We start from the raw sequence: 25,408 nt of genomic DNA, 5'->3' as shown, positions 1-25,408 counted from the left end.
TTCAGCTTCAGTGTTTCTTCCTCAGTCCTGGGGTCTAGCGCCTCTGGGGTCCTTCAGCAGCAGTGTTTCTTCCTCGGTCCTGGGGTCTAGCGCCTCCGGGGTCCTTCAGCAGCAGCAGTGTTTCTTCCTTGGTCCCGGGGTCTAGCGCCTCCAGGGTCCTTCAGCAGCAGCAGTGTTTCTTCCTCGGTCCCGGGGTCTAGCGCCGCTGGGGTCCTTCAGCAGCAGTGTTTCTTCCTCAGTCCTGGGGTCTAGCGCCTCCGGGGTCCTTCAGCAGCAGCAGTGTTTCTTCCTCAGTCCTGGGGTCTAGCGCCTCCGGGGTCCTTCAGCAGCAGTGTCTCTTCCTTAGTCCTGGGGTCTAGCGCCTCCGGGGGTCCTTCAGCAGCAGTATTTCTTCCTCAGTCCTGGGGTCTAGCGCCTCCGGGGTCCTTCAGCAGCAGTGTTTCTTCCTTGGTCCCGGGGTCTAGCGCCTCCGGGGTCTTTCAGCTTCAGTGTTTCTTCCTCGGTCCTGGGATCTAGCGCTTCCGGGGTCCTTCAGCAGCAGCAGCGTTTCTTCCTCAGTCTTGGGGTCTAGCGCCTCCGGGGTCCTCCAGCAGCAGCAGTGTTTCTTCCTCAGTCCTGAGGTCTAGCGCCTCCGGGGTCCTTCAGCAGCAGTGTTTCTTCCTCAGTCCTGAGGTCTAGCGCCTCTGGGGTCCTTCAGCAGCAGCAGTGTTTCTTCCTCAGTCCTGGGGTCTAGCGCCTCCGGGGACCTCCAGCAGCAGTGTTTCTTCCTCAGTCCTGGGGTCTAGCGCCTCCGGGGTCCTTCAGCAGCAGTGTTTCTTCCTCGGTCCTGGGGTCTAGCATCTCTGGGGTCCTTCAGTAGCAGCAGTGTTTCTTCCTCGGTCCTGGGGTCTAGCGCCTCCGGGGTCCTTCAGCAGCAGTGTTTCTTCCTCGGTCCTGCTGTCTGGCGTCTCTGGGGTCCTTCAGTAGCAGTGTTTCTTCCTCGGTCCCGGGGTCTAGCACCTCCGGGGTCCTTCAGCAGCAGCAGTGTTTCTTCCTCGGTCCCGGGGTCTAGCGCCTCCGGGGTCCTTCAGCAGCAGCACTGTTTCTTCCTCAGTCCTGGGGTCTAGCGCCTCCAGGGTCCTTCAGCAGCAGTGTTTCTTCCTCAGTCCTGGGGTCTAGCGCCTCCGGGGTCCTTCAGCAGCAGCAGTGTTTCTTCCTCGGTCCCGGGGTCACACGCCTCCGGGGTCCTTCAGCAGCAGTGTTTCTTCCTCAGTCCTGGGGTCTAGCGCCTCCTGGGTCCTTCAGCAGCAGTGTTTCTTCCTCAGTCCTGGGGTCTAGCGCCTCCGGGGTCCTTCAGTAGCAGTGTTTCTTCCTCGGTCCCGGGGTCTAGCGCCTCCGGGGTCCTTCAGCAGCAGTGTTTCTTCCTCAGTCCTTGGGTCTAGCGCCTCCTTCAGCAGCAGCAGTGTTTCTTCCTCAGTCCTGGGGTCTAGCGCCTCCTTCAGCAGCAGTGTTTCTTCCTCGGTCCTGGGGTCTAGTGCCTCTGGGGTCCTTCAGCAGCAGTGTTTCTTCCTCGATCCCGGGGTCTAGCGCCTCCGGGGTCCTTCAGCAGCAGTGTTTCTTCCTCAGTCCTGGGGTCTAGCGCCTCCGGGGTCCTTCAGCAGCAGCAGTGTTTCTTCCTTGGTCCCGGGGTCTAGCGCCTCCGGAGTCCTTCAGCAGCAGTGTTTCTTCCTCGGTCCTGGGGTCTAGCGCCTCTGGGGTCCTTCAGCAGCAGTGTTTCTTCCTCGGTCCTGGGGTCTAGCGCCTCCGGGGTCCTTCAGCAGCAGCAGTGTTTCTTCCTTGGTCCCGGGGTCTAGCGCCTCCAGGGTCCTTCTGCAGCAGCAGTGTTTCTTCCTCGGTCCCGGGGTCTAGCGCCGCTGGGGTCCTTCAGCAGCAGTGTTTCTTCCTCAGTCCTGGGGTCTAGCGCCTCCGGGGTCCTTCAGCAGCAGCAATGTTTCTTCCTCAGTCCTGAGGTCTAGCGCCACGGGCTCCTTCAGCAGCAGCAGTGTTTCTTCCTCAGTCCTGGGGTCTAGCGCCTCCGGGGTCCTTCAGCAGCAGTGTCTCTTCCTTAGTCCTGGGGTCTAGTGCCTCCGGGGTCCTTCAGCAGCAGTGTTTCTTCCTCAGTCCTGAGGTCTAGCGCCTCCGGGGGTCCTTCAGCAGCAGTATTTCTTCCTCAGTCCTGGGGTCTAGCGCCTCCGGGGTCCTTCAGCAGCAGTGTTTCTTCCTTGGTCCCGGGGTCTAGCGCCTCCGGGGTCTTTCAGCTTTAGTGTTTCTTCCTCGGTCCTGGGATCTAGCGCTTCCGGGGTCCTTCAGCAGCAGCAGCGTTTCTTCCTCAGTCTTGGGGTCTAGCGCCTCCGGGGTCCTCCAGCAGCAGCAGTGTTTCTTCCTCAGTCCTGAGGTCTAGCGCCTTTGGGGTCCTTCAGCAGCAGTGTTTCTTCCTTAGTCCTGAGGTCTAGCGCCTCTGGGGTCCTTCAGCAGCAGCAGTGTTTCTTCCTCAGTCCTGGGGTCTAGCGCCTCCGGGGACCTCCAGCAGCAGTGTTTCTTCCTCAGTCCTGGGGTCTAGCGCCTCCGGGGTCCTTCAGCAGCAGTGTTTCTTCCTCGGTCCTGGGGTCTAGCATCTCTGGGGTCCTTCAGTAGCAGCAGTGTTTCTTCCTCGGTCCTGGGGTCTAGCGTCTCTGGGGTCCTTCAGTAGCAGTGTTTCTTCCTCGGTCCCGGGGTCTAGCACCTCCGGGGTCCTTCAGCAGCAGCAGTGTTTCTTCCTCGGTCCCGGGGTCTAGCGCCTCCGGGGTCCTTCAGCAGCAGCACTGTTTCTTCCTCAGTCCTGGGGTCTAGCGCCTCCGGGGTCCTTCAGCAGCAGTGTTTCTTCCTCAGTCCTGGGGTCTAGCGCCTCCGGGGTCCTTCAGCAGCAGCAGTGTTTCTTCCTCGGTCCCGGGGCCTAGCGCCTCCGGGGTCTTTCAGCAGCAGTGTTTCTTCCTCAGTCCCGGGGTCTAGCGCCTCCGGGGTCCTTCAGCAGCAGCAGTGTTTCTTCCTCAGTCCTGGGGTCTAACGCCTCCGGGGTCCTTCAGCAGCAGTGTTTCTTCCTCAGTCCTGGGGTCTAGCGCCTCCTGGGTCCTTCAGCAGCAGTGTTTCTTCCTCAGTCCTGGGGTCTAGCGCCTCCGGGGTCCTTCAGTAGCAGTGTTTCTTCCTCGGTCCCGGGGTCTAGCGCCTCCTGGGTCCTTCAGCAGCAGTGTTTCTTCCTCGGTCCCGGGGTCTAGCGCCTCCGGGGTCCTTCAGCAGCAGTGTTTCTTCCTCAGTCCTTGGGTCTAGCGCCTCCTTCAGCAGCAGCAGTGTTTCTTCCTCAGTCCTGGGGTCTAGCGCCTCCTTCAGCAGCAGTGTTTCTTCCTCGGTCCTGGGGTCTAGTGCCTCTGGGGTCCTTCAGCAGCAGTGTTTCTTCCTCGATCCCGGGGTCTAGCGCCTCCAGGGTCCTTCAGCAGCAGTGTTTCTTCCTCGGTCCTGGGATCTAGCGCCTCTGGGGTCCTTCAGCAGCAGTGTTTCTTCCTCAGTCCTGGGGTCTAGCGCCTCCGGGGTCCTTCAGCAGCAGTGTTTCTTCCTCAGTCCTGGGGTCTAGCGCCTCCGGGGTCCTTCAGCAGCAGCAGTGTTTCTTCCTCGGTCCCGGGGTCTAGCACCTACGGGGTCCTTCAGCAGCAGCAGTGTTTCTTCCTCGGTCCCGGGGTCTAGCACCTCCGGGGTCCTTCAGCAGCAGCAGTGTTTCTTCCTCAGTCCTGGGGTCTAGCGCCTCCGGGGTCCTTCAGCAGCAGTGATTCTTCCTAAGTCCGGGGGTCTAGCGCCACCAAGGGGTCCTTCAGTAGCAGCAGTGTTTCTTCCTCGGTCCTGGGGTCTAGCGCCTCCGGGGTCCTTCAGCAGCAGTGTTTCTTCCTCGGTCCCGTGGTCTAGCGCCTCCGGTGTCCTTCAGCAGCAGCAGTGTTTCTTCCTCGGTCCTGAGGTCTAGCGCCTCTGGGTTCCTTCAGCAGCAGCAGTGTTTCTTCCTCGGTCCCGTGGTCTAGCGCCTCCGGGGTCCTTCAGCAGCAGCAGTGTTTCTTCCTCGGTCTTGAGGTCTAGCGCCTCTGGGGTCCTTCAGCAGCAGTGTTTCTTCCTCAGTCCCGGGGTCTAGCGCCTCCAGGGTCCTTCAGTAGCAGCAGTGTTTCTTCCTCGGTCCTGGGTTCTAGAGCCTCCGGCGTCCTTCAGCAGCAGCAGTGTTTCTTCCTCGGTCCCGGGGTCTAGCGCCTCCGGGATCCTTCAGCAGCAGTGTTTCTTCCTCGGTCCTGGGGTCTAGTCCCTCTGGGGTCCTTCAGCAGCAGTGTTTCTTCCTCAGTCCTGGGGTCTAGCGCGTCCAGAGTCCTTTAGCAGCAGCAGTGTTTCTTCCTCGGTCCTGAGGTCTAGCGCCACGGGGTCCTTCAGCAGCAGCAGTGTTTCTTCCTCAGTCCTGGGGTCTAGTGCCTCCGGGATCCTTCAGCAGCAGTGTTTCTTCCTCAGTCCTGGGGTCTAGCGCCTCCGGGATCCTTCAGCAGCAGCAGTGTTTCTTCCTCGATACCGGGGTCTAGCGCCTCTGGGGTCCTTCAGCAGCAGTGTTTCTTCCTCAGTCCTGGGGTCTAGCTTCTCTGGGGTCCTTCAGTAGAAGCAGTGTTTCTTCCTCAGTCCTGGGGTCTAGCGCCTCCGGGGTCCTTCAGCAGCAGTGTTTCTTCCTCGGTCCTGAGGTCTAGCGCCTCTAGGGTCCTTCAGCAGCAGCAGCAGTGTTTCTTCCTCAGTCCTGGGGTCTAGCGCCTCCGGGGTCCTTCAGCAGCAGTGTTTCTTCCTCAGTCCTGGGGTCTAGCGCCTCCGGGGTCCTTCAGTAGCAGTGTTTCTTCCTCAGTCCCGGGGTCTAGCGCCTCCGGGGTCCTTCAGCAGCAGTGTTTCTTCCTCGGTCCTGGAGTCTAGCGCCTCCGGGTTCCTTCAGCAGCAGCAGTGTTTCTTCCTCAGTCCTGGGGTCTAGCACATCCGGGGTCCTTCAGCAGCAGTGTTTCTTCCTCGGTCCTGGGGTCTAGCGCCTCTGTGGTCCTTCAGCAGCAGCAGTGTTTCTTCCGCAGTCCTGGGGTCTAGCGCCTCTGGGGTCCTTCATCAGCAGTGTTTCTCCCTCAGTCCTGAGGTCTAGCGCCTCCGGGGTCCTTCAGCAGCAGTGTTTCTTCCTCAGTCCTGGGGTCTAGCGCCTCCGGGGTCCTTCAGCAGCAGCAGTGTTTCTCCCTCAGTCCTGAGGTCTAGCGCCTCTGGGGTCCTTCAGTAGCATCAGTGTTTCTTCCTCAGTCCTGGGGTCTAGCACCTCCGGGGTCCTTCAGCAGCAGTGTTTCTTCCTCGGTCCTGAGGTCTAGCGCCTCCGGGGTCCTTCAGCAGCAGCAGTGTTTCTTCCTCAGTCCTGGGGTCTAGCGCCTCCAGGGTCCTTCAGCAGCAGTGTTTCTTCCTCGGTCCCGGGGTCTAGCGCCTCCGGGGTCCTTCAGCAGCAGTGTTTCTTCCTCGGTCCTGGGGTCTAGCACCTCCGGGGTCCTTCAGCAGCAGCAGTGTTTCTTCCTCGGTCCTGGGGTCTAGCACCTCCGGGGTCCTTCAGCAGCAGCAGTGTTTCTTCCTCAGTCCTGGGGTCTAGCGCCTCCGGGGTCCTTCAGCAGCAGCAGTGTTTCTTCCTCAGTCCTGGGGTCTAGCACCACGGGGTCCTTCAGCAGCAGCAGTGTTTCTTAGTCAATCCTGGGGTCTAGTCCCTCTGGGGTCCTTCAGCAGCAGTGTTTCTTCCTCGGTCCCTGGGTCTAGCGCCTCCAGGGTCCTTCAGCAGCAGCAGTGTTTCTTCCTCAGTCCTGGGGTCTAGCGCCTCTGGGATCCTTCAGCAGCAGCAGCAGTGTTTCTTCCTCGGTCCTGGGGTCTAGTGCCTCCAGGGTCCTTCAGCAGCAGTGTTTCTTCCTCAGTCCTGGGGTCTAGCGCCTCCAGGGTCCTTCAGCAGCAGTGTTTCTTTCTCAGTCCTGGGGTCTAGAACCTCCGGGGACCTTCAGCAGCAGCAGTGTTTCTTCCTTGGTCCCGGGGTCTAGCGCCTCCTGGGTCCTTCAGCAGCAGTGTTTCTTCCTCGGTCCTGGGGTCTAGCTCCTCCCGGGTCCTTCAGCAGCAGCAGTGTTTCTTCCTCAGTCCTGGGGTCTAGCGCCACGGGGTCCTTCAGCAGCAGCAGTGTTTCTTCGTCAATCCTGGGGTCTAGTCCCTCTGGGGTTCTTCAGCAGCAGTGTTTCTTCCTCGGTCCCGGGGTCTAGCGCCTCCAGGGTCCTTCAGCAGCAGCAGCAGTGTTTCTTCCTCGGTCCTGGGGTCTAGCGCCTCCGGGGTCTTTCAGCAGCAGTGTTTCTTCCTCAGTCCTGGGGTCTAGTGCCTCCGGGGTCCTTCAGCAGCAGTGTTTCTTCCTCAGTCCTGGGGTCTAGCGCCTCCAGGGTCCTTCAGCAGCAGTGTTTCTTTCTCAGTCCTGGGGTCTAGCTCCTCCGGGGTCCTTCAGCAGCAGCAGTGTTTCTTCCTCAGTCCTGGGGTCTAGCACCACGGGGTCCTTCAGCAGCAGCAGTGTTTCTTAGTCAATCCTGGGGTCTAGTCCCTCTGGGGTCCTTCAGCAGCAGTGTTTCTTCCTCGGTCCCGGGGTCTAGCGCCTCCAGGGTCCTTCAGCAGCAGCAGTGTTTCTTCCTCAGTCCTGGGGTCTAGCGCCTCTGGGATCCTTCAGCAGCAGCAGCAGTGTTTCTTCCTCGGTCCTGTGGTCTAGTGCCTCCAGGGTCCTTCAGCAGCAGTGTTTCTTCCTCAGTCCTGGGGTCTAGCGCCTCCAGGGTCCTTCAGCAGCAGTGTTTCTTTCTCAGTCCTGGGGTCTAGAACCTCCGGGGACCTTCAGCAGCAGCAGTGTTTCTTCCTTGGTCCCGGGGTCTAGCGCCTCCTGGGTCCTTCAGCAGCAGTGTTTCTTCCTCGGTCCTGAGGTCTAGCGCCTCCTGGGTCCTTCAGCAGCAGCAGTGTTTCTTCCTCAGTCCTTGGGTCTAGCGCCTCCTTCAGCAGCAGCAGTGTTTCTTCCTCAGTCCTGGGGTCTAGCGCCTCCTTCAGCAGCAGCAGTGTTTCTTCCTCAGTCCTGGGGTCTAGCGCCTCCAGGGTCCTTCAGCAGCAGCAGTGTTTCTTCCTCAGTCCTGGGGTCTAGCGCCTCCTTCAGCAACAGCAGTGTTTCTTCCTCAGTCCTGTGGTCTAGCGCCTCCGGGGTCCTTCAGCAGCAGTGTTTCTTCCTCAGTCCTGGGGTCTAGCGCCTCCGGGGTCCTTCAGCAGCAGCAGTGTTTCTTCCTCAGTCCTGAGGTCTAGCGCCTCCGGGGGTCCTTCAGCAGCAGTGTTTCTTCCTCAGTCCTGGGGTCTAGCGCCTCTGGGGTCCCTCAGCAGCAGTGTTTCTTGCTCGGTCCTGGGGTCTAGCGCCTCCGGGGTCCTTCAGCAGCAGTGTTTCTTCCTCGGTCCCGTGGTCTAGCGCCTCCGGTGTCCTTCAGCAGCAGCAGTGTTTCTTCCCCGGTCCTGAGGTCTAGCGCCTCTGGGTTCCTTCAGCAGCAGCAGTGTTTCTTCCTCGGTCCCGTGGTCTAGCGCCTCCGGGGTCCTTCAGCAGCAGCAGTGTTTCTTCCTCGGTCTTGAGGTCTAGCGCTTCTGGGGTCCTTCAGCAGCAGTGTTTCTTCCTCAGTCCCGGGGTCTAGCGCCTCCAGGGTCCTTCAGTAGCAGCAGTGTTTCTTCCTCGGTCCTGGGGTCTAGCGCCTCCGGCGTCCTTCAACAGCAGCAGTGTTTCTTCCTCGGTCCCGGAGTCTAGCGCCTCCGGGATCCTTCAGCAGCAGTGTTTCTTCCTCGGTCCTGGGGTCTAGTCCCTCTGGGGTCCTTCAGCAGCAGTGTTTCTTCCTCAGTCCTGGGGTCTAGCGCGTCCAGAGTCCTTTAGCAGCAGCAGTGTTTCTTCCTCGGTCCTGAGGTCTAGCGCCACGGGGTCCTTCAGCAGCAGCAGTGTTTCTTCCTCAGTCCTGGGGTCTAGTGCCTCCGGGATCCTTCAGCAGCAGTGTTTCTTCCTCAGTCCTGGGGTCTAGCGCCTCCGGGATCCTTCAGCAGCAGCAGTGTTTCTTCCTCGATACCGGGGTCTAGCGCCTCTGGGGTCCTTCAGCAGCAGTGTTTCTTCCTCAGTCCTGGGGTCTAGCTTCTCTGGGGTCCTTCAGTAGCAGCAGTGTTTCTTCCTCAGTCCTGGGGTCTAGCGCCTCCGGGGTCCTTCAGCAGCAGTGTTTCTTCCTCGGTCCTGAGGTCTAGCGCCTCTAGGGTCCTTCAGCAGCAGCAGCAGCAGTGTTTCTTCCTTGGTCCCGGGGTCTAGCGTCTCTGGGGTCCTTCAGCAGCAGCAGTGTTTCTTCCTCGGTCCCGGGGTCTAGCGTCTCCGGGGTCCTTCAGCAGCAGTGTTTCTTCCTCGGTCCCGGGGTCTAGCGCATCCGGGGTCCTTCAGCAGCAGCAGTGTTTCTTCCTCGGTCCTGGGGTCTAGCGCCTCTGGGGTCCTTCAGCAGCAGCAGTGTTTCTTCCTTAGTCCTGGGGTCTAGTGCCTCCGGGGTCCTTCAGCAGCAGTGTTTCTTCTTCGGTCCTGAGGTCTAGCGTCTCCGGGGTCCTTCAGCAGCAGTGTTTCTTCCTCAATCATGGGGTCTAGCGCCTCTGGGGTCCTTCAGCAGCAGCAGTGTTTCTTCCTCGGTCCTGGGGTCTAGCGCCTCCGGGATCCTTCAGCAGCAGTGTTTCTTCCTCGGTCCTGGGGTCTAGCGCCTCCGGGGTCCTTCAGCAGCAGTGTTTCTTCCTCGGTCCTGGGGTCTAGCACCTCCAGGGTCCTTCAGCAGCAGTGTTTCTTCCTCAGTCCTGGGGTCTAGCGCCTCCAGGGTCCTTCAGCAGCAGTGTTTCTTCCTCAGTCCTGGGGTCTAGCACCTCCGGGGTCCTTCAGCAGCAGTGTTTCTTCCTCGGTCCTGAGGTCTAGCGCCTCCGGGGTCCTTCAGCAGCAGTGTTTCTTCCTCAATCCTGGGGTCTAGCGCCTCCGGGGTCCTTCAGCAGCAGCAGTGTTTCTTCCTCAGTCCTGGGGATTAGCGCCTCCGGGGTCCTTCAGCAGCAGCAGTGTTTCTTCCTCGGTCCCAGGGTCTAGCACGTCCGGGGTCTTTCAGCAGCAGTGTTTCTTCCTCGGTCCTGGGGTCTAGCGCCTCCGGGGTCCTTCAGCAGCAGCAGTGTTTCTTCCTCAGTCCTGGGGTCTAGCGCCTCCTGGGTCCTTCAGCAGCAGTGTTTCTTCCTCGGTCCTGGGGTCTAGCGCCTCCGGGGTCCTTCAGCAGCAGTGTTTCTTCCTCAGTCCTGGGGTCTAGCGCCTCCGGGGTCCTTCAGCAGCAGCAGTGTTTCTTCCTCGGTCCTGGGGTCTAGCGCCTCCGGCGTCCTTCAGCAGCAGCAGTGTTTCTTCCTCAGTCCTGGGGTCTAGTGCCTCCGGGATCCTTCAGCAGCAGTGTTTCTTCCTCGGTCCTGGGGTCTAGTCCCTCTGGGGTCCTTCAGCAGCAGTGTTTCTTCCTCGGTCCTGGGGTCTAGCGCCTCCGGGGTGCTTCAGCAGCAGCAGTGTTTCTTCCTCAGTCCCGGGGTCTAGCGCCTCCGGGGTCCTTCAGCAGCAGCAGTGTTTCTTCCTCGGTCCTGAGGTCTAGCGTCTCCGGGGTCCTTCAGCAGCAGTGTTTCTTCCTCAGTCATGGGGTCTAGCGCCTCCGGGGTCCTTCAGCAGCAGCAGTGTTTCTTCCTCGGTCCTGAGGTCTAGCGTCTCCAGGGTCCTTCAGCAGCAGTGTTTCTTCCTCAGTCATGGGGTCTAGCGCCTCTGGGGTCCTTCAGCAGCAGCAGTGTTTCTTCCTCGGTCCTGGGGTCTAGCGCCTCTGGGGTCCTTCAGTAGCAGTGTTTCTTCCTCGGTCCTGGGGTCTAGCGCCTCCGGGGTCCTTCAGCAGCAGCTGTGTTTCTTCGTCAGTCCTGGGGTCTAGCGCCTCCGGGGTCCTTCAGCAGCAGTGTTTCTTCCTCAGTCCTGGGGTCTAGCGCATCCGGGGTCCTTCAGCAGCAGTGTTTCTTCCTCAGTCCTGGGGTCTAGCGCCTCCAGGGTCCTTCAGCAGCAGTGTTTCTTCCTCGGTCCCGGGGTCTAGCGCCTCCGGGGTCCTTCAGCAGCAGTGTTTCTTCCTCGGTCCTGGGGTCTAGCACCTCCGGGGTCCTTCAGCAGCAGCAGTGTTTCTTCCTCGGTCCTGGGGTCTAGCACCTCCGGGGTCCTTCAGCAGCAGCAGTGTTTCTTCCTCAGTCCTGGGGTCTAGCGCCTCCGGGGTCCTTCAGCAGCAGCAGTGTTTCTTCCTCAGTCCCGGGGTCTAGCGCCTCCGGAGTCCTTCAGCAGCAGTGTTTCTTCCTCAGTCCTGGGGTCTAGCTCCTCCCGGGTCCTTCAGCAGCAGCAGTGTTTCTTCCTCAGTCCTGGGGTCTAGCGCCACGGGGTCCTTCAGCAGCAGCAGTGTTTCTTCGTCAATCCTGGGGTCTAGTCCCTCTGGGGTCCTTCAGCAGCAGTGTTTCTTCCTCGGTCCTGGGGTCTAGCACCTCCGGGGTCCTTCAGCAGCAGCAGTGTTTCTTCCTCGGTCCCGGGGTCTAGCGCCTCCAGGGTCCTTCAGCAGCAGCAGCAGTGTTTCTTCCTCGGTCCTGGGGTCTAGCGCCTCCGGGGTCTTTCAGCAGCAGTGTTTCTTCCTCAGTCCTGGGGTCTAGTGCCTCCGGGGTCCTTCAGCAGCAGTGTTTCTTCCTCAGTCCTGGGGTCTAGCGCCTCCAGGGTCCTTCAGCAGCAGTGTTTCCTTCTCAGTCCTGGGGTCTAGCTCCTCCGGGGTCCTTCAGCAGCAGCAGTGTTTCTTCCTCAGTCCTGGGGTCTAGCACCACGGGGTCCTTCAGCAGCAGCAGTGTTTCTTCGTCAATCCTGGGGTCTAGTCCCTCTGGGGTCCTTCAGCAGCAGTGTTTCTTCCTCGGTCCCGGGGGTCTAGCGCCTCCAGGGTCCTTCAGCAGCAGCAGTGTTTCTTCCTCAGTCCTGGGGTCTAGCGCCTCTGGGATCCTTCAGCAGCAGCAGCAGTGTTTCTTCCTCGGTCCTGGGGTCTAGTGCCTCCAGGGTCCTTCAGCAGCAGTGTTTCTTCCTCAGTCCTGGGGTCTAGCGCCTCCAGGGTCCTTCAGCAGCAGTGTTTCTTTCTCAGTCCTGGGGTCTAGAACCTCCGGGGACCTTCAGCAGCAGCAGTGTTTCTTCCTTGGTCCCGGGGTCTAGCGCCTCCTGGGTCCTTCAGTAGCAGTGTTTCTTCCTCGGTCCTGAGGTCTAGCGCCTCCTGGGTCCTTCAGCAGCAGTGTTTCTTCCTCGGTCCCGGGGTCCAATGCCTCTGGGGTCCTTCAGCAGCAGCAGTGTTTCTTCCTCAGTCCTTGGGTCTAGCGCCTCCTTCAGCAGCAGCAGTGTTTCTTCCTCAGTCCTGGGGTCTAGCACCTCCTTCAGCAGCAGCAGTGTTTCTTCCTCAGTCCTGGGGTCTAGCGCCTCCAGGGTCCTTCAGCAGCAGCAGTGTTTCTTCCTCGGTCCCGGGGTCTAGCGCCTCCAGGGTCCTTCAGCAGCAGCAGTGTTTCTTCCTCAGTCCTGGGGTCTAGCGCCTCCTTCAGCAGCAGCAGTGTTTCTTCCTCAGTCCTATGGTCTAGCGCCTCCGGGGTCCTTCAGCAGCAGTGTTTCTTCCTCAGTCCTGGGGTCTAGCGCCTCTGGGGTCCTTCAGCAGCAGCAGTGTTTCTTCCTCAGTCCTGAGGTCTAGCGCCTCCGGGGGTCCTTCATCAGCAGTGTTTCTCCCTCAGTCCTGAGGTCTAGCGCCTCCGGGGTCCTTCAGCAGCAGCAGTGTTTCTTCCTCAGTCCCGGGGTCTAGCGCCTCCGGGGTCCTTCAGCAGCAGTGTTTCTTCCTCAGTCCTGGGGTCTAGCTCCTCCCGGGTCCTTCAGCAGCAGCAGTGTTTCTTCCTCAGTCCTGGGGTCTAGCGCCACGGGGTCCTTCAGCAGCAGCAGTGTTTCTTCGTCAATCCTGGGGTCTAGTCCCTCTGGGGTCCTTCAGCAGCAGTGTTTCTTCCTCGGTCCCGGGGTCTAGCGCCTCCAGGGTCCTTCAGCAGCAGCAGCAGTGTTTCTTCCTCGGTCCTGGGGTCTAGCGCCTCCGGGGTCTTTCAGCAGCAGTGTTTCTTCCTCAGTCCTGGGGTCTAGTGCCTCCGGGGTCCTTCAGCAGCAGTGTTTCTTCCTCAGTCCTGGGGTCTAGCGCCTCCAGGGTCCTTCAGCAGCAGTGTTTCTTTCTCAGTCCTGGGGTCTAGCTCCTCCGGGGTCCTTCAGCAGCAGCAGTGTTTCTTCCTCAGTCCTGGGGTCTAGCACCACGGGGTCCTTCAGCAGCAGCAGTGTTTCTTCGTCAATCCTGGGGTCTAGTCCCTCTGGGGTCCTTCAGCAGCAGTGTTTCTTCCTCAGTCCTGGGGTCTAGCGCCTCTGGGATCCTTCAGCAGCAGCAGCAGTGTTTCTTCCTCGGTCCTGGGGTCTAGTGCCTCCAGGGTCCTTCAGCAGCAGTGTTTCTTCCTCAGTCCTGGGGTCTAGCGCCTCCAGGGTCCTTCAGCAGCAGTGTTTCTTTCTCAGTCCTGGGGTCTAGAACCTCCGGGGACCTTCAGCAGCAGCAGTGTTTCTTCCTTGGTCCCGGGGTCTAGCGCCTCCTGGGTCCTTCAGCAGCAGCAGTGTTTCTTCCTCAGTTCTGGGGTCTAGCACCTCCGGGGTCCTTCAGCAGCAGTGTTTCTTCCTCGGTCCTGAGGTCTAGCGCCTCCGGGGTCCTTCAGCAGCAGCAGTGTTTCTTCCTCAGTCCTGGGGTCTAGCGCCTCCAGGTTCCTTCAGCAGCAGTGTTTCTTCCTCGGTCCAGGGGTCTAGCGCCTCCGGGGTCCTTCAGCAGCAGTGTTTCTTCCTCGGTCCTGGGGTCTAGCGCCTCTGGGGTCCTTCAGCAGCAGTGTTTCTTCCTCGGTCCTGAGGTCTAGCACCTCCGGGGTCCTTCAGGAGCAGCAGTGTTTCTTCCTCGGTCCTGGGGTCTAGCACCTCCGGGGTCCTTCAGCAGCAGCAGTGTTTCTTCCTCAGTCCTGGGGTCTAGCGCCTCCGGGGTCCTTCAGCAGCAGCAGTGTTTCTTCCTCAGTCCCGGGGTCTAGCGCCTTCGGGGTCCTTCAGCAGCAGTGTTTCTTCCTCAGTCCTGGGGTCTAGCTCCTCCGGGGTCCTTCAGCAGCAGCAGTGTTTCTTCGTCAATCCTGGGGTCTAGTCCCTCTGGGGTCCTTCAGCAGCAGTGTTTCTTCCTCGGTCCCGGGGTCTAGCGCCTCCAGGGTCCTTCAGCAGCAGCAGCAGTGTTTCTTCCTCGGTCCTGGGGTCTAGTGCCTCCGGGGTCCTTCAGCAGCAGTGTTTCTTCCTCAGTCCTGGGGTCTAGCGCCTCCAGGGTCCTTCAGCAGCAGTGTTTCTTTCTCAGTCCTGGGGTCTAGCTCCTCCGGGGTCCTTCAGCAGCAGCAGTGTTTCTTCCTCAGTCCTGGGGTCTAGCGCCACGGGGTCCTTCAGCAGCAGCAGTGTTTCTTCGTCAATCCTGGGGTCTAGTCCCTCTGGGGTCCTTCAGCAGCAGTGTTTCTTCCTCGGTCCCGGGGTCTAGCGCCTCCAGGGTCCTTCAGCAGCAGCAGTGTTTCTTCCTCAGTCCTGGGGTCTAGCGCCTCTGGGGTCCTTCAGCAGCATCAGCAGTGTTTCTTCCTCGGTCCTGGGGTCTAGTGCCTCCGGGGTCCTTCAGCAGCAGTGTTTCTTCCTCAGTCCTGGGGTCTAGCGCCTCCAGGGTCCTTCAGCAGCAGTGTGTCTTTCTCAGTCCTGGGGTCTAGAACCTCCGGGGACCTTCAGCAGCAGCAGTGTTTCTTCCTTGGTCCCGGGGTCTAGCGCCTCCTGGGTCCTTCAGTAGCAGTGTTTCTTCCTCGGTCCTGGGGTCTAGCGCCTCCGGGGTCCTTCAGCAGCAGCTGTGTTTCTTCGTCAGTCCTGGGGTCTAGCGCCTCCGGGGTCCTTCAGCAGCAGTGTTTCTTCCTCAGTCCTGGGGTCTAGCGCATCCGGGGTCCTTCAGCAGCAGTGTTTCTTCCTCAGTCCTGGGGTCTAGCGCCTCCAGGGTCCTTCAGCAGCAGTGTTTCTTCCTCGGTCCCGGGGTCTAGCGCCTCCGGGGTCCTTCAGCAGCAGTGTTTCTTCCTCGGTCCTGGGGTCTAGCACCTCCGGGGTCCTTCAGCAGCAGCAGTGTTTCTTCCTCGGTCCTGGGGTCTAGCACCTCCGGGGTCCTTCAGCAGCAGCAGTGTTTCTTCCTCAGTCCTGGGGTCTAGCGCCTCCGGGGTCCTTCAGCAGCAGCAGTGTTTCTTCCTCAGTCCCGGGGTCTAGCGCCTCCGGGGTCCTTCAGCAGCAGTGTTTCTTCCTCGGTCCCGGGGTCTAGCGCCTCCTGGGTCCTTCAGCAGCAGTGTTTCTTCCTCGGTCCTGGGGTCTCTGGGGTCCTTCAGCAGCAGTGTTTCTTCCTCGGTCCTGGGGTCTAGCGCCTCCGGGGTCCTTCAGCAGCTGCAGTGTTTCTTCCTTGGTCCTGGGGTCTAGCACCTCCGGGGTCCTTCAGCAGCAGTGTTTCTTCCTCGGTCCCGGGGTCTAGCGCCTCCGGGGTCCTTCAGCAGCAGTGTTTCTTCCTCGGTCCCGGGGTCTAGCGCCTCCTGTAGAAGGGAGGCGCCCAAGACAGACAGTGGTGGTACGCGGCCTTGAAACCTTCTAATGGAGGACAGGAGATTGAGGAGCTGTGAGGGGGCCGGGGTGAGGCAAAGAGAAGGGGAACTGTAGGCACTGACTACAACCAAGACTGTGGTACTCCCTACAACAGAAAGCCTTTTACACACACGCTGAGGCCCCCACTGCAGCACATGGGAACCTCACCTCATGTCCACAAGCACTGCAACCTATGTCCCTGAAGGTATCTGAGCCTGACAGCACCAGGAGGCCCTGCTAATGGTAATACAGCGCTGTACACATCTGTGCCAAACATGCATGCTGCACATACACTCAGATGGAGCCCAGATATGACATACTACACAGAGTCAGAAGGTAGTGTCAGTAGGCGCTCTCCTCTCTGAGTTTGAGTCGACATCTACCCCACTTTTCTACTCGTCCGCCGCAAGCCTTTAGTAGTGTCATGGGCTGGTCATTTGGGGGGGATCCACTCTGGTTAAAAGCAGGACCTCTCTGGGTGGACCTCAACCTCGTACTCTGCTGGAGAGCAACACGCCAGATGTAAAGCACTGGTCAGGGGACTCGTGGTCCGGGTCTCCTGCACAAGAAGATATTCCGGGCCCGGATAGTAAAACGGAAATAGTTTGTCACATGGACTCTGCGCCAAAATCTTTGACCCTACTGTTCACGCTCTCAATCTGTCTGCTGACATCCTGCCATACACCCTGCGTGGATTCGGTGCCTGCTCTCCTGGCTGCCTGTTACTTGTTGCAGACTCTGCATCAGAATGTTGCCTGCTCTCTCACTAATCCTGCCTGTTATCAGCTGTGGTATTTTATGAGGTCGGTGCCTGCTTCCTCCTGAAGACCCTTTAAGGGGCTGGTGTCTGCTCTCTTTTTCTGGCTGGTTGCTTGTCACAGACCCCTTTATGAGTGTGTTGCCTGTTTTCTGTTTCAGACCCTGTAAGAGGCCGGTGTCTGATTCCTGCGTCAGACCTTGGGAAGGGCTGGAACCTGCTCCGTTGCAGACTCTCTCTGCAGGCAACTGCCTGACTCCTGTCATAGACCATGAAAGCACATGACGTCTACGCTCACTCTCTCTCTGGCTGCCTGTTTCTTGTCTTCTACTCTGCATGGTGCTTGCTGCCTGTTCTCAGTCACACACCCTGTATGAGGCTGGCACCTGCGGTCTTGCTGTGACTGTCTATCCTCTGTAGAAGATCCTGTAGGAGTCTGATACATGCTCTTCAGTCACAGACCCTGTATGAGGCTGGTACCGGCTCCCCTCCTGTGACTATTCTCTGTTACAGACCATTTACACGTTTGATGCACGCTCTCTGATTTTGGTTGTCTGTCTTCTGTTGCAGACCCTGCCTGGGGTTGTTGACTGCACTCTTCCTGTGTCTGTTCTCTGTCACAGACCCTGCCTGGGGTTGTTGACTGCACTCTTCCTGTGTCTGTCTGTTCTCTGTCACAGACCCTGCCTGGGGTTGCTGACTGCACTCTTCCTGTGTCTGTTCTCTGTCACAGACCCTGCCTGGGGTTGTTGACTGCACTCTTCCTGTGTCTGTTCTCTGTCACAGACCCTGTCTGGGGTTGGTGCCTGCACTCTTCCTGTGTCTGTTCTCTGTCACAGACCCTGCCTTCAATTCTAACTCCATCCCAAGCTCTATTTTCTTTCCCTCTATGTCCTTCTGACCAACTATTTTGAGCCTGGCTATCTCCAACTTATCCACTCTCTCCCTCTCCCTGTCCTCCAGCTCTCCTGGGGACAGACCCTTGGAAGAAACACTGCTGCCCGCCCTGGAAGGTACTTTCTCCCCGGTTGGGCCCACTGGCATTCCTAGATTACAACCAGGCCCTCAGCGCCTTTTGGTATTCCTCTTTCCTGGTGAGGCCTTTCACAGAGATTTTAAATTTCTTGCACAAAGCTTTGAGATTAGGCACAGTGTAAGCATCAATTCTCTCTTCTCCAATTCAATGTCTACAGATGCGATGGATGCTGGCCTACTCATGGTAGAAAAGACTGGCAGTGCTCAAGAATCAAAAATAGAAAAGAAGTTCCAAGGAAAAAACTCTACCAAAATGTATGTGGTTGCGTTCTGGTCTGCACTCACTAGTAGTGTACACCAATCACTGTATATGAGTCACAAATGCAAGTCTAAATCCTCACCGCTGACCACCAATGTTAGATTTGGGGTCTCTAGTTGACAATGGTTTGCACCTTTGTCCAAATAGGGACCCTTGCGCCTAGTCAGGGGAAGGGGCTACACTCCTAAAATAACCCCTGCTCACCCCCTTGGTAGCTTGGCATGAGCAGGCAGGCTTATCTCAGAGGCAGCGTGTAAAGCATTTGTGATCAGACAGTAATACAGTGAAAACACTACAAATGGACACCACACAGGTTGAGAAAATAAGTAATCTGTACTAGACTTATGACAAGACCAAACGACAAAAATCCACAATAGTGTAGTCAAAAATAGACTTTAAAATGGTAGGAAATAGCTCACTTCACTTAAGATTGCAAATGCAATACTTGACTCTCAAAGTACCTTGGATGCGCAACGCAAAACAAACAAAAGGGTCGCAGGGAAGGTGATGCGTCGGTTCACTCAGGGGAGTGGATGTGTTGGTTCCTTACTGCTGCGCAGGGGGAGTTGAGGCTCGCTTTCTTACTGTGTGGGGAGTTGATGCACCGGTTTCCTACTGTGATCCGATGCGCTGACGCTCCAGTGCGATGCGACAATTGCGTCTTGGTTAGAATGCGACAACGTAGATGCGATGCGTGCACGCCCGACGGCCGTTTGGCGACTCAGTGATCTTCTGAGCCATGACAGGCCCTGTGACACTCTTCTCCGGTGATGCAACGGCGACCTCTGCGACAGCGGCACGCTTCTCCGGTGATGTGACGCGCTTTGGTGATGCGATGGCGACAAATGCAGCAGCGGCACGCTTCCTCGGCAATGCGATGGCAACTGCTGCGGTGGAGACACGCTTCTTCATTGAGTCGCGCTTCCAGCTCCCAGCGACACGCAGTCTCTCAGAAGGCCCAGCACAATAGCAGGCACTTCAATTCCCAACAAGGGAATTCAGGGGGAGCTGGTGATGAGGTCTTGTATCCTTGAGACTTCAGGCAGGAGGTAAGTTCAAAGTTCAATCCCTTGGAGATCTTCTTCAAGATAATGAAAGCACACTTAGTCCTCTTCTCCTTTCTTTGGCAATGAAGCAACCCATGCAGGCCAACCCCCAAACAGCACTCAGCACAGGGGTAGTGTTGGAAGGTGGGTTATGGGTAGGGGCAAATGTAGGTCTGCCACTGGCAATAAGGCCACTAACACATAATAGGACCCAGCATAGGTCTTAGAAAATTATTCCCATGCTCAACCCTTGGTAACGTGGCTGCGAGCAGACAGGCTTTACTTCAAAGACAGGTATGTAAAGCATTCAAAAACACCATTTCAGTAAATAATTAAGACACAACACAAAATAAAAATCCAACACCAATTTATAAAAATAGGTAATATTTGTATCTTTTAAATGACACCAAAACGAAAAAAATCCACTGTAGGGAACCAGAGTTATGAATTTTTAAAGATTAGTCACTTTCTAGTGCTTAGAAACCAACAGTGCCCCTTTTAGTCATTTCGTTTTCTCTGACAGGGACACACCTTTAGAAAAGGTTCTGGAGAATACCTCACCACTGTGTAGCCTTCTCCAGCAGGCGGGGTCCAGTTAGAACTCCTTCCTGAAGTTCTGCTTGCGGGTCCCAAAGTATCCAACACACAGTCCAAGGTTCTGGAATCTCCAAGAGGGTCCTTGAAAGTGTGAAACTTCAATTCCGCAATCCACTTGAACAAAACCCTTTCAAATCCACTGGTACTCCAGGCTGGGGATTCTTTGTGGGGATGTCCAGGTGAGCTCTGTTAACATGTAGCTTGCAGGGAGTCTACTTCTTAGTCCTTTTGTAGCAAGGTAATCCACAGGGCTGCAGTTTTCAGATGGCGCAGTTTTCAGAGGTCAGACCTTAGAAGTCTTTGCACAGCAGAACTTCTCAGCAGGGCACGTCTTGCTTCAAGTAAGTTTCAAGCAGCAGATCTGGAGGGCTCTGCCCCTCTCAGATACTTATTCAAAATTCTCTGGGTCAAGCCACAGGTCACTTCTGACCAATGAAAGCAGGGTAACTCCTCATAGTTATGACCACATCCGGTAGAGTGTGGCATTATGTTGTCCCAGAGTGCATCTTTCTTCCAAATCCATAATGGCTGATTTTCCAGCAAGGAGGTAAGAGCTGGCTAAACACACCCCCTGGGATGGCTTATTTCCATGGACTCTCCCCCTACCATCTGCACATACCTTCCTTAAGCCTAGCCCTGACTCTGGGTCAAGAGTGTCAAAGTGAAACTGAAACCCAGGCGTCCCCTCTGCCTTTGAAGAGCATAGTTTACGACTCCACCTCCTGGCCTGGCATACATTATAGACCAGCACACTGCCCTCCCAGCAGAGTGGTTCTTTATCACCTCTTCAAAGCAGCCTGGCTAATCCACTTATCTCTGACCAATCAGGGCAGACCACTGGAAGGCTGAATTTGGACTACAAACAAGAAAGTCTTATAACTTCTTGTATGTACACGTTAGCAGAAATTCAACAATATAATATTGTTGGATTTACTACTACCATTCTGGGAAGTCTTTGAATGGTCCGGCTAGTCCTCTCCTCTCAATATTTATTAATCAATAACTTCCTACCATGTTAACCTATGGGCCACGGGGTTTGCAATGGGGAAAATGACTGGGGTCAGTTTTCTAGCACCAGGGCTTATAAAAACATATTTTATAAGTATTTCCCTAATCTCTACAGGACCCCCACCCCCTGTGCAACTAAGGGAGACTTTAGGGGTTCTGAATCTGCAGAAATATTGCATATCTTTCTTAACCAGGTTTTCTAGCATCAATGTCGAATTTGAGCAGCTCGTTACTTTTTAAAAGCAGTCCTGGCAACCAGGGCTGGTTTTAAACTGACCCCAGGCTTCAGCAGAGCACACATGCAAGTGCAGAAAAGCTGCTGGCCTCTAAACTGCCATGCGCCAGGATACCGGGGACCTCTAGGTAGTTTCAATCCCCTGCCATATTATATATAAATCTAATGTGTTCCTTTCAGCTTGGCACTGGCCCTGGGCCTGGTTAGGCAGAGCCCAGGGTCAGTCAGAGTCTGTTACCACCAGTTCCAGTCAGCAAAAAGTTGGGGGGTGCCCAGGGCACAGGATGACTTTGCAACAGGTAGTCTCCTCCTTCAACATCCTGGTTCTTCTCCTCACCAAAGGTTTGTCTTGATTCCCAGAAGTGATTAAGAGTTCTGAGGTCTGGGTCCCCCTCTTTATACACACAAATCCTTTGTCTCTGAAGGCAGAGAGTGTCTGTACCTAGTCCAAACCAGTTCTGGGTGCATTCTGCCAGTGCACAACTTCTTCCTTTGTCAGTGTGGGCCAGGGTCATCAGATGCACCACAGGAGGATGAGGCAGCTTTGTGGAAGGCAGGCTTAGCCCTAGTCAGGCCCAGGTGCTACTCCTCCCACCACTCTCAATGCAGATAGGCCTATTCAGCCTAGTGCTAAGTCACCCTGCCTCCTGGAGCCACCCCCAGCCCCTGTCATTCACAAACCAGATATGCAATACACAACCTAGCAGAGGCAGGCTGGATGGTTAGGCGAGAAAATACCTACTTTCTAGAAATTGTATTTTCAAACACAGAATGTTAAAACCAATTTCACTAAAAGATGTATTTTTTCATTCTGAGTTCAGGCATACTAAAATCGTTTTTCTACCATGTTCTCTGGGTCAGTTATGATTATAAGATGTTATAATGAAAACTGCCTATTCTGGCCTATGGGGACAGGTAGCCTTGCAATAGTGAAAAACGAAATTGGCTGTAATTCACTCTCAGTACATGCCATACACACCAGGGCATGTCCTACCTCTTACATACAATGCACCCTGCCCCTGGGCCTACCTTAGGGGTTTCTGATATGAAGAAAAATGAAGGTTTAGGGACTGGCAAGTGGGTGCACTTACCAAGTCAACATGGCAGCACTAGGCTGCACACAGGCTGTGCAATGGCAGGGCTGAGCCACAGCTTACAAGCTGCTCCGGTGGGTGGCACAATCAGTGCTGCAAGTCAACCAGCAGCATTTGATTTACAAGCCAAGGGCACACACGGTGCACTGTACTAGGGTCTGATAAGTAAATCAAATAAGCCAATCATGGAGTCACTAATCCATTACAACCATTTACAATAGGGAGCACTTGCACTTCGGCACTGAATAGCACTGGCAAAGTGCCCAAAGCATCTAGACCAGCAAAACATGTAAAAAACACAGGAGGCAACAGCACAAACATGGAAGGGAGACCCACGCCAATGGTGCCAGGTCTAACACTTGCGATAAAGGGTACCCCCCTCTTGAGCCTCCTCCAGTCGCAAAAACCTTGACCACTCGACCCCCCCCCCCCCCACCTGCAGAACCGTCATCCAGCCCTGGTGTTATATCGTGAAGAAAATGGGCTGGTACGGGCGCCTGACACAGACAACCTCTCTGTGGCAGGGTATCTACCTGCGACCTGTCGCCGAGCTTCCAGGCTTCCGAGCATGGAACCTCATTGGAATATCTACCCTGAGTGACATTCTGCTGGGACCCACTCAAATCTTTACAGCAACTGCAAATAGAATACCACTTGCACTGGACACAGTTTTACTAATATCAGCAGCTGAGACTCGCCCTGACTCCCCTAATCTGCTCGCTTGGAGGTCTACCAGAATTTGACCCCCTAGAGGGACGTTTACTAATGGGGGATCTTGTCACGCATAGGATCCGGCAAATCTGCAAGACACTGACTACCGATACCCAAGCCACACTACACTAACCCCGGGTATCGTGGGAAGCCGACATCCCCGACCCTACAGATGATGACTGGACTGAGACTCTAGATAGTCCTGAGATGCCACTATAGCCACACGATACCGCCTAATTCAGTTAAAATACCTCCACTGAGCATACTACACCCTCTCCCGCCGCTGGAGGATCTGCGTTATCCCCCATATGTCTGAGATGCGGAGAATCGGAGGGGACTTTCCTATACATGGTCTTGAGCTGTGGGGCACTGCAACCATGTTGGCATAAAATATCTTCTTGTCTGGGTTGGGTCCTATCCTGGCATCTTCCATTCGTTCCCAAGCTTTTCTTACTTCACAGCACCGAGGGGATAGGAGGAAATCGCTATTAACCACATCTACTACTTTTGGGCCTCACACTTGCCAAGCGGGGCATTGCCCAAATGTGGAAGGGTACCTCCCTGCCATCAATGGGTGGGGGTTGGGGGTGGAGAAAGGCCATGGACAGCATGGAGGCTGAAATCGCGGTGTACCAGGCGCATGGTTGTCCACAAAAACATAGGAAAATATGGTCTTGCTGGGCAACATACCGCGGCACAGACCTGCCTCATCTGCCGCCATCAGACCCTCACTAAACCAGGCAATCAAATCTAACTTGACCATATTTAGGTAAGATGAGTCGCTCTGTCATCTAAACATGTACACCTGGACATTTTACTTATAGTGGAACATGTAGTAACCTGTGCCAAGTTTAGTTATTGGGCCTGTATGTTAAGAGGCAATGTTGTTGTTTGAATATAATTGGCACCATCTCATAAACTGTATCCGAAATATATGCCTCGAGCACCGCCCGCTATGTACCGTCAAAGTCAATAAAATTTGTTAATAATAAAAAAGACTGCACTCCATATCTCTACACTTATTTCTTGCACTCTCATCTCTGCAGGTAAAACTTCAAGAATGGCTGCGTCTTCTGAAGAAAGATGAAAAAAGTATTCAGGAATCTACATTCAAGGAGGAGGAACAATATAAAACCATGAGGGTGAGAGGCTGCAGTGAGTGCTGTGTCTCTGTTGTCTGTATATGTCCATGCCCATGTCTTTTTGTGACCTCTTTGGGTTCAAGAACACAGAGGCTGATGAGTCACCCTACAAACTGGGTCATGATCCCCACCAAATAAATATACTGACGAGAGTCACTGCACTTGCATATTGGGGCTCAAATCGGCCAAGGGCTCATCCTAAAAAAATCATAAAATCAAGAATTACTCTTCTGATCCTAAGGTAGTACTTACATACTCACACGTTGTGTGTTAGAGTATGTGTGCACAGGTGTGGCATTATCTGGCTGTGAGTACATACCAGTGTGTGTGTGTGTGTGTGTGTGTGCGTGTGCGCGTGTGTGTGTGTGTGCATGTGTGTGTGCGTGCATGTTAACACTGTACTTGCGTATGTGGATGCCTCTCTATGGGTTTGCGTATCGCAAGGTTTGATATATGAATAAGTCTTGAGTTACACAACCGTGAGATTTTATATGCATCTATGTGTGAGTATATATATGCATGGATGTGTGAGTCTGCATGCATGGACTGAAGATATCCATATGTGAGTTTGTACAAGATTTGTGTGTGTCTGCACATTAATGTGTGCATCTGCATGAGTGTACCTCTGGGTGTGTGTATGCATGGATCTGGAGTTATCCATCTGTGAGAATATACATGCATCTGTGTGTGAGTATATGTATGCATGAATGTGTGCCTCTGTGAGTCTGTGCATGCATGGCCTGAAGATATCCACCTGTGAGTCTTTACAAGGTTTGTGTGAGAGTGTGCACATTAATGTGTGCATCTGCATGAGTGTGTACCTCAGGGTGTGTGTATGCATGGATCTGGAGTTATACATCTGTGAGACTTTATATGCATTTGTGTGTGAGTATATATATGCATGGGTGCGTGCCTTTATGAGTCTGTGCATGCATGGCCTGAAGATATCCATATGTGAGTCTTTACAAGGTTTGTGTGTGAGTGTACATATTGATGTGTGCTTCTGTATGAGTGTGTACCTCTGTGGGTTGTGTAAGCGTGGATTGGTAGTGATCTATACATCCATCAGGCTAAGCAATCCTGGTGTAAGCCCCTTCCTAAACAAAGGTTTTATCAATGTAATCATGCTATGGTATCGTAAATACATCAACAAATCAGAGAACATCCCGCACAGTTCACCGAAGTAATAAAGCGAACATGGAAGCTTCATCATTGTGTACATGAGTTTTAACTCTCAAATAGTTAATCTACCCAAATGCCCTCTAATCTTAGCACGTTTCGGGACATTTATATTCACTTCTTCAGGACATATGCATTTCTAATTTTAGAAATGAAATGGGCACAGCTCAGCTTCAGCCTCTGACCTTGGACATTCTCTGTTCCGCTAAATCCCCATTGCAAGATTTTCCTGCAACAGTCTTATTATTCGGCCTTAATTTGACGTGTCAGTTTTTATGACTTCATTAGACCTTTCTTACAGGGATAGGCCACAGCTGACGGGAATGTCCCAGGATAACTGGTGCACCTAGCCCTGCATCAGGATGGGAGCAGGGGCAGGCCTGTAACGTGGAAGCCCCTTCAGCAGTGGTGCACATTTATTACCACTCTGACACTACCATTGGTTGTGATATTTAATTACTCAACAGGGGGTGTCTGTAGTGATAAAGTTAGCAAGGGTGTCATTGCCATAAACCTTTCTTTCATGGTATCTGATAAACTCTCCCACTGTTTTCATGAAATGTTTCTCCTAATGTACACTCTTCATTCAGTAGTGGTTGTTACCTCACTTGCCGCTATAACCCCTGATAGTATTGACAGCTGAGTGTCCGCTCATTGCTGTAAAACACTGTACACCAGATCCTAGCCCTGGACACGAGGCTCAGGTTTTGAGCACGGCCCGACCACGATAAGGGGCAGGAGGGACGAAGGTCAGAGAGGGGCTGATGATCTTGTTGGTTGAGGTTGTTTGCCTCTGGTGTCCTGAGGTCTGTCCTACAGTGGCTATGAAACAGACCACGGACATTTCTTTCTGCTCTTGACTCCCTGAATAGCAGGGTCGACTAGTCAAAGGCTTCTGATGGAGGTAGAGGGCGCGGCAGGCACTCAGAACCCAACAGTCAATCAACAGACACAATAATGTTATGTCTAGCCCAGTACTAATTTTTAGTAAGCAAAAAATATTTTAAGGTCACAACAAAAAAATACCACCCAGTTCAATAAAGGTGCAATTACACGTTTGCACTGTACGATCCCCAGAATAGCGCAGCAGACCTCTGGTAGCCTCTACCCTCTGTAGGAGTTCTAGATACTATAGTCCCCTGTATGTCATTTGAGCATAGGTATTAATCAAGCACAGACTCTGGGTTACCGCACTGACTAGTGTGTACTTCAGTTCAGTGACTTTTGCCTCAAAGAGTTCACCAAGGCAAAAACGATATTCTTCAGACTACACATTTCTCTGCCCTGCCTATACCTACTTGGTGGTGACGTGCTCGGAGTACCCGTTCCTATAGCACAGGATTTCATTGTACGGAGCTGTAGGGCAGCCTCATTTGAGCGAAGGACTGATAGCAGAAATCCGTTTGTCAGGTCTCCATCGCGCCACTTGTCTTTGAGAGTGCGGGCTTCAGACAGTTGCACACAGATGCTCTAAATAAAAGTTGAGACCGCAGG

At 55.1% G+C, this 25,408-nt stretch overlaps 1 protein-coding gene across 1 annotated transcript in view; it reads left to right on the top strand.

The window, feature by feature from the left end:
* Positions 1-25,408, top strand: part of LOC146869437 (E3 ubiquitin-protein ligase TRIM39-like) — a 343,733-nt gene that overhangs the window by 142,971 nt on the left and 175,354 nt on the right. Inside the window, exon 2 of the mRNA XM_085599841.1 lies at positions 22,640-22,735. Within this exon, the coding sequence (XP_085455967.1) occupies positions 22,640-22,735 (96 nt within the window). The remainder of the gene's footprint in view (positions 1-22,639; positions 22,736-25,408) is intronic.

This window comes from Triturus cristatus, chromosome 1_1 (assembly GCF_964204655.1).
Source record: "Triturus cristatus chromosome 1_1, aTriCri1.1, whole genome shotgun sequence".
Lineage (NCBI taxonomy): Eukaryota > Metazoa > Chordata > Amphibia > Caudata > Salamandridae > Triturus > Triturus cristatus.
Note: the sequence above shows the minus strand (reverse complement) of the source record. Positions and strands in the feature narration are given on the sequence as shown.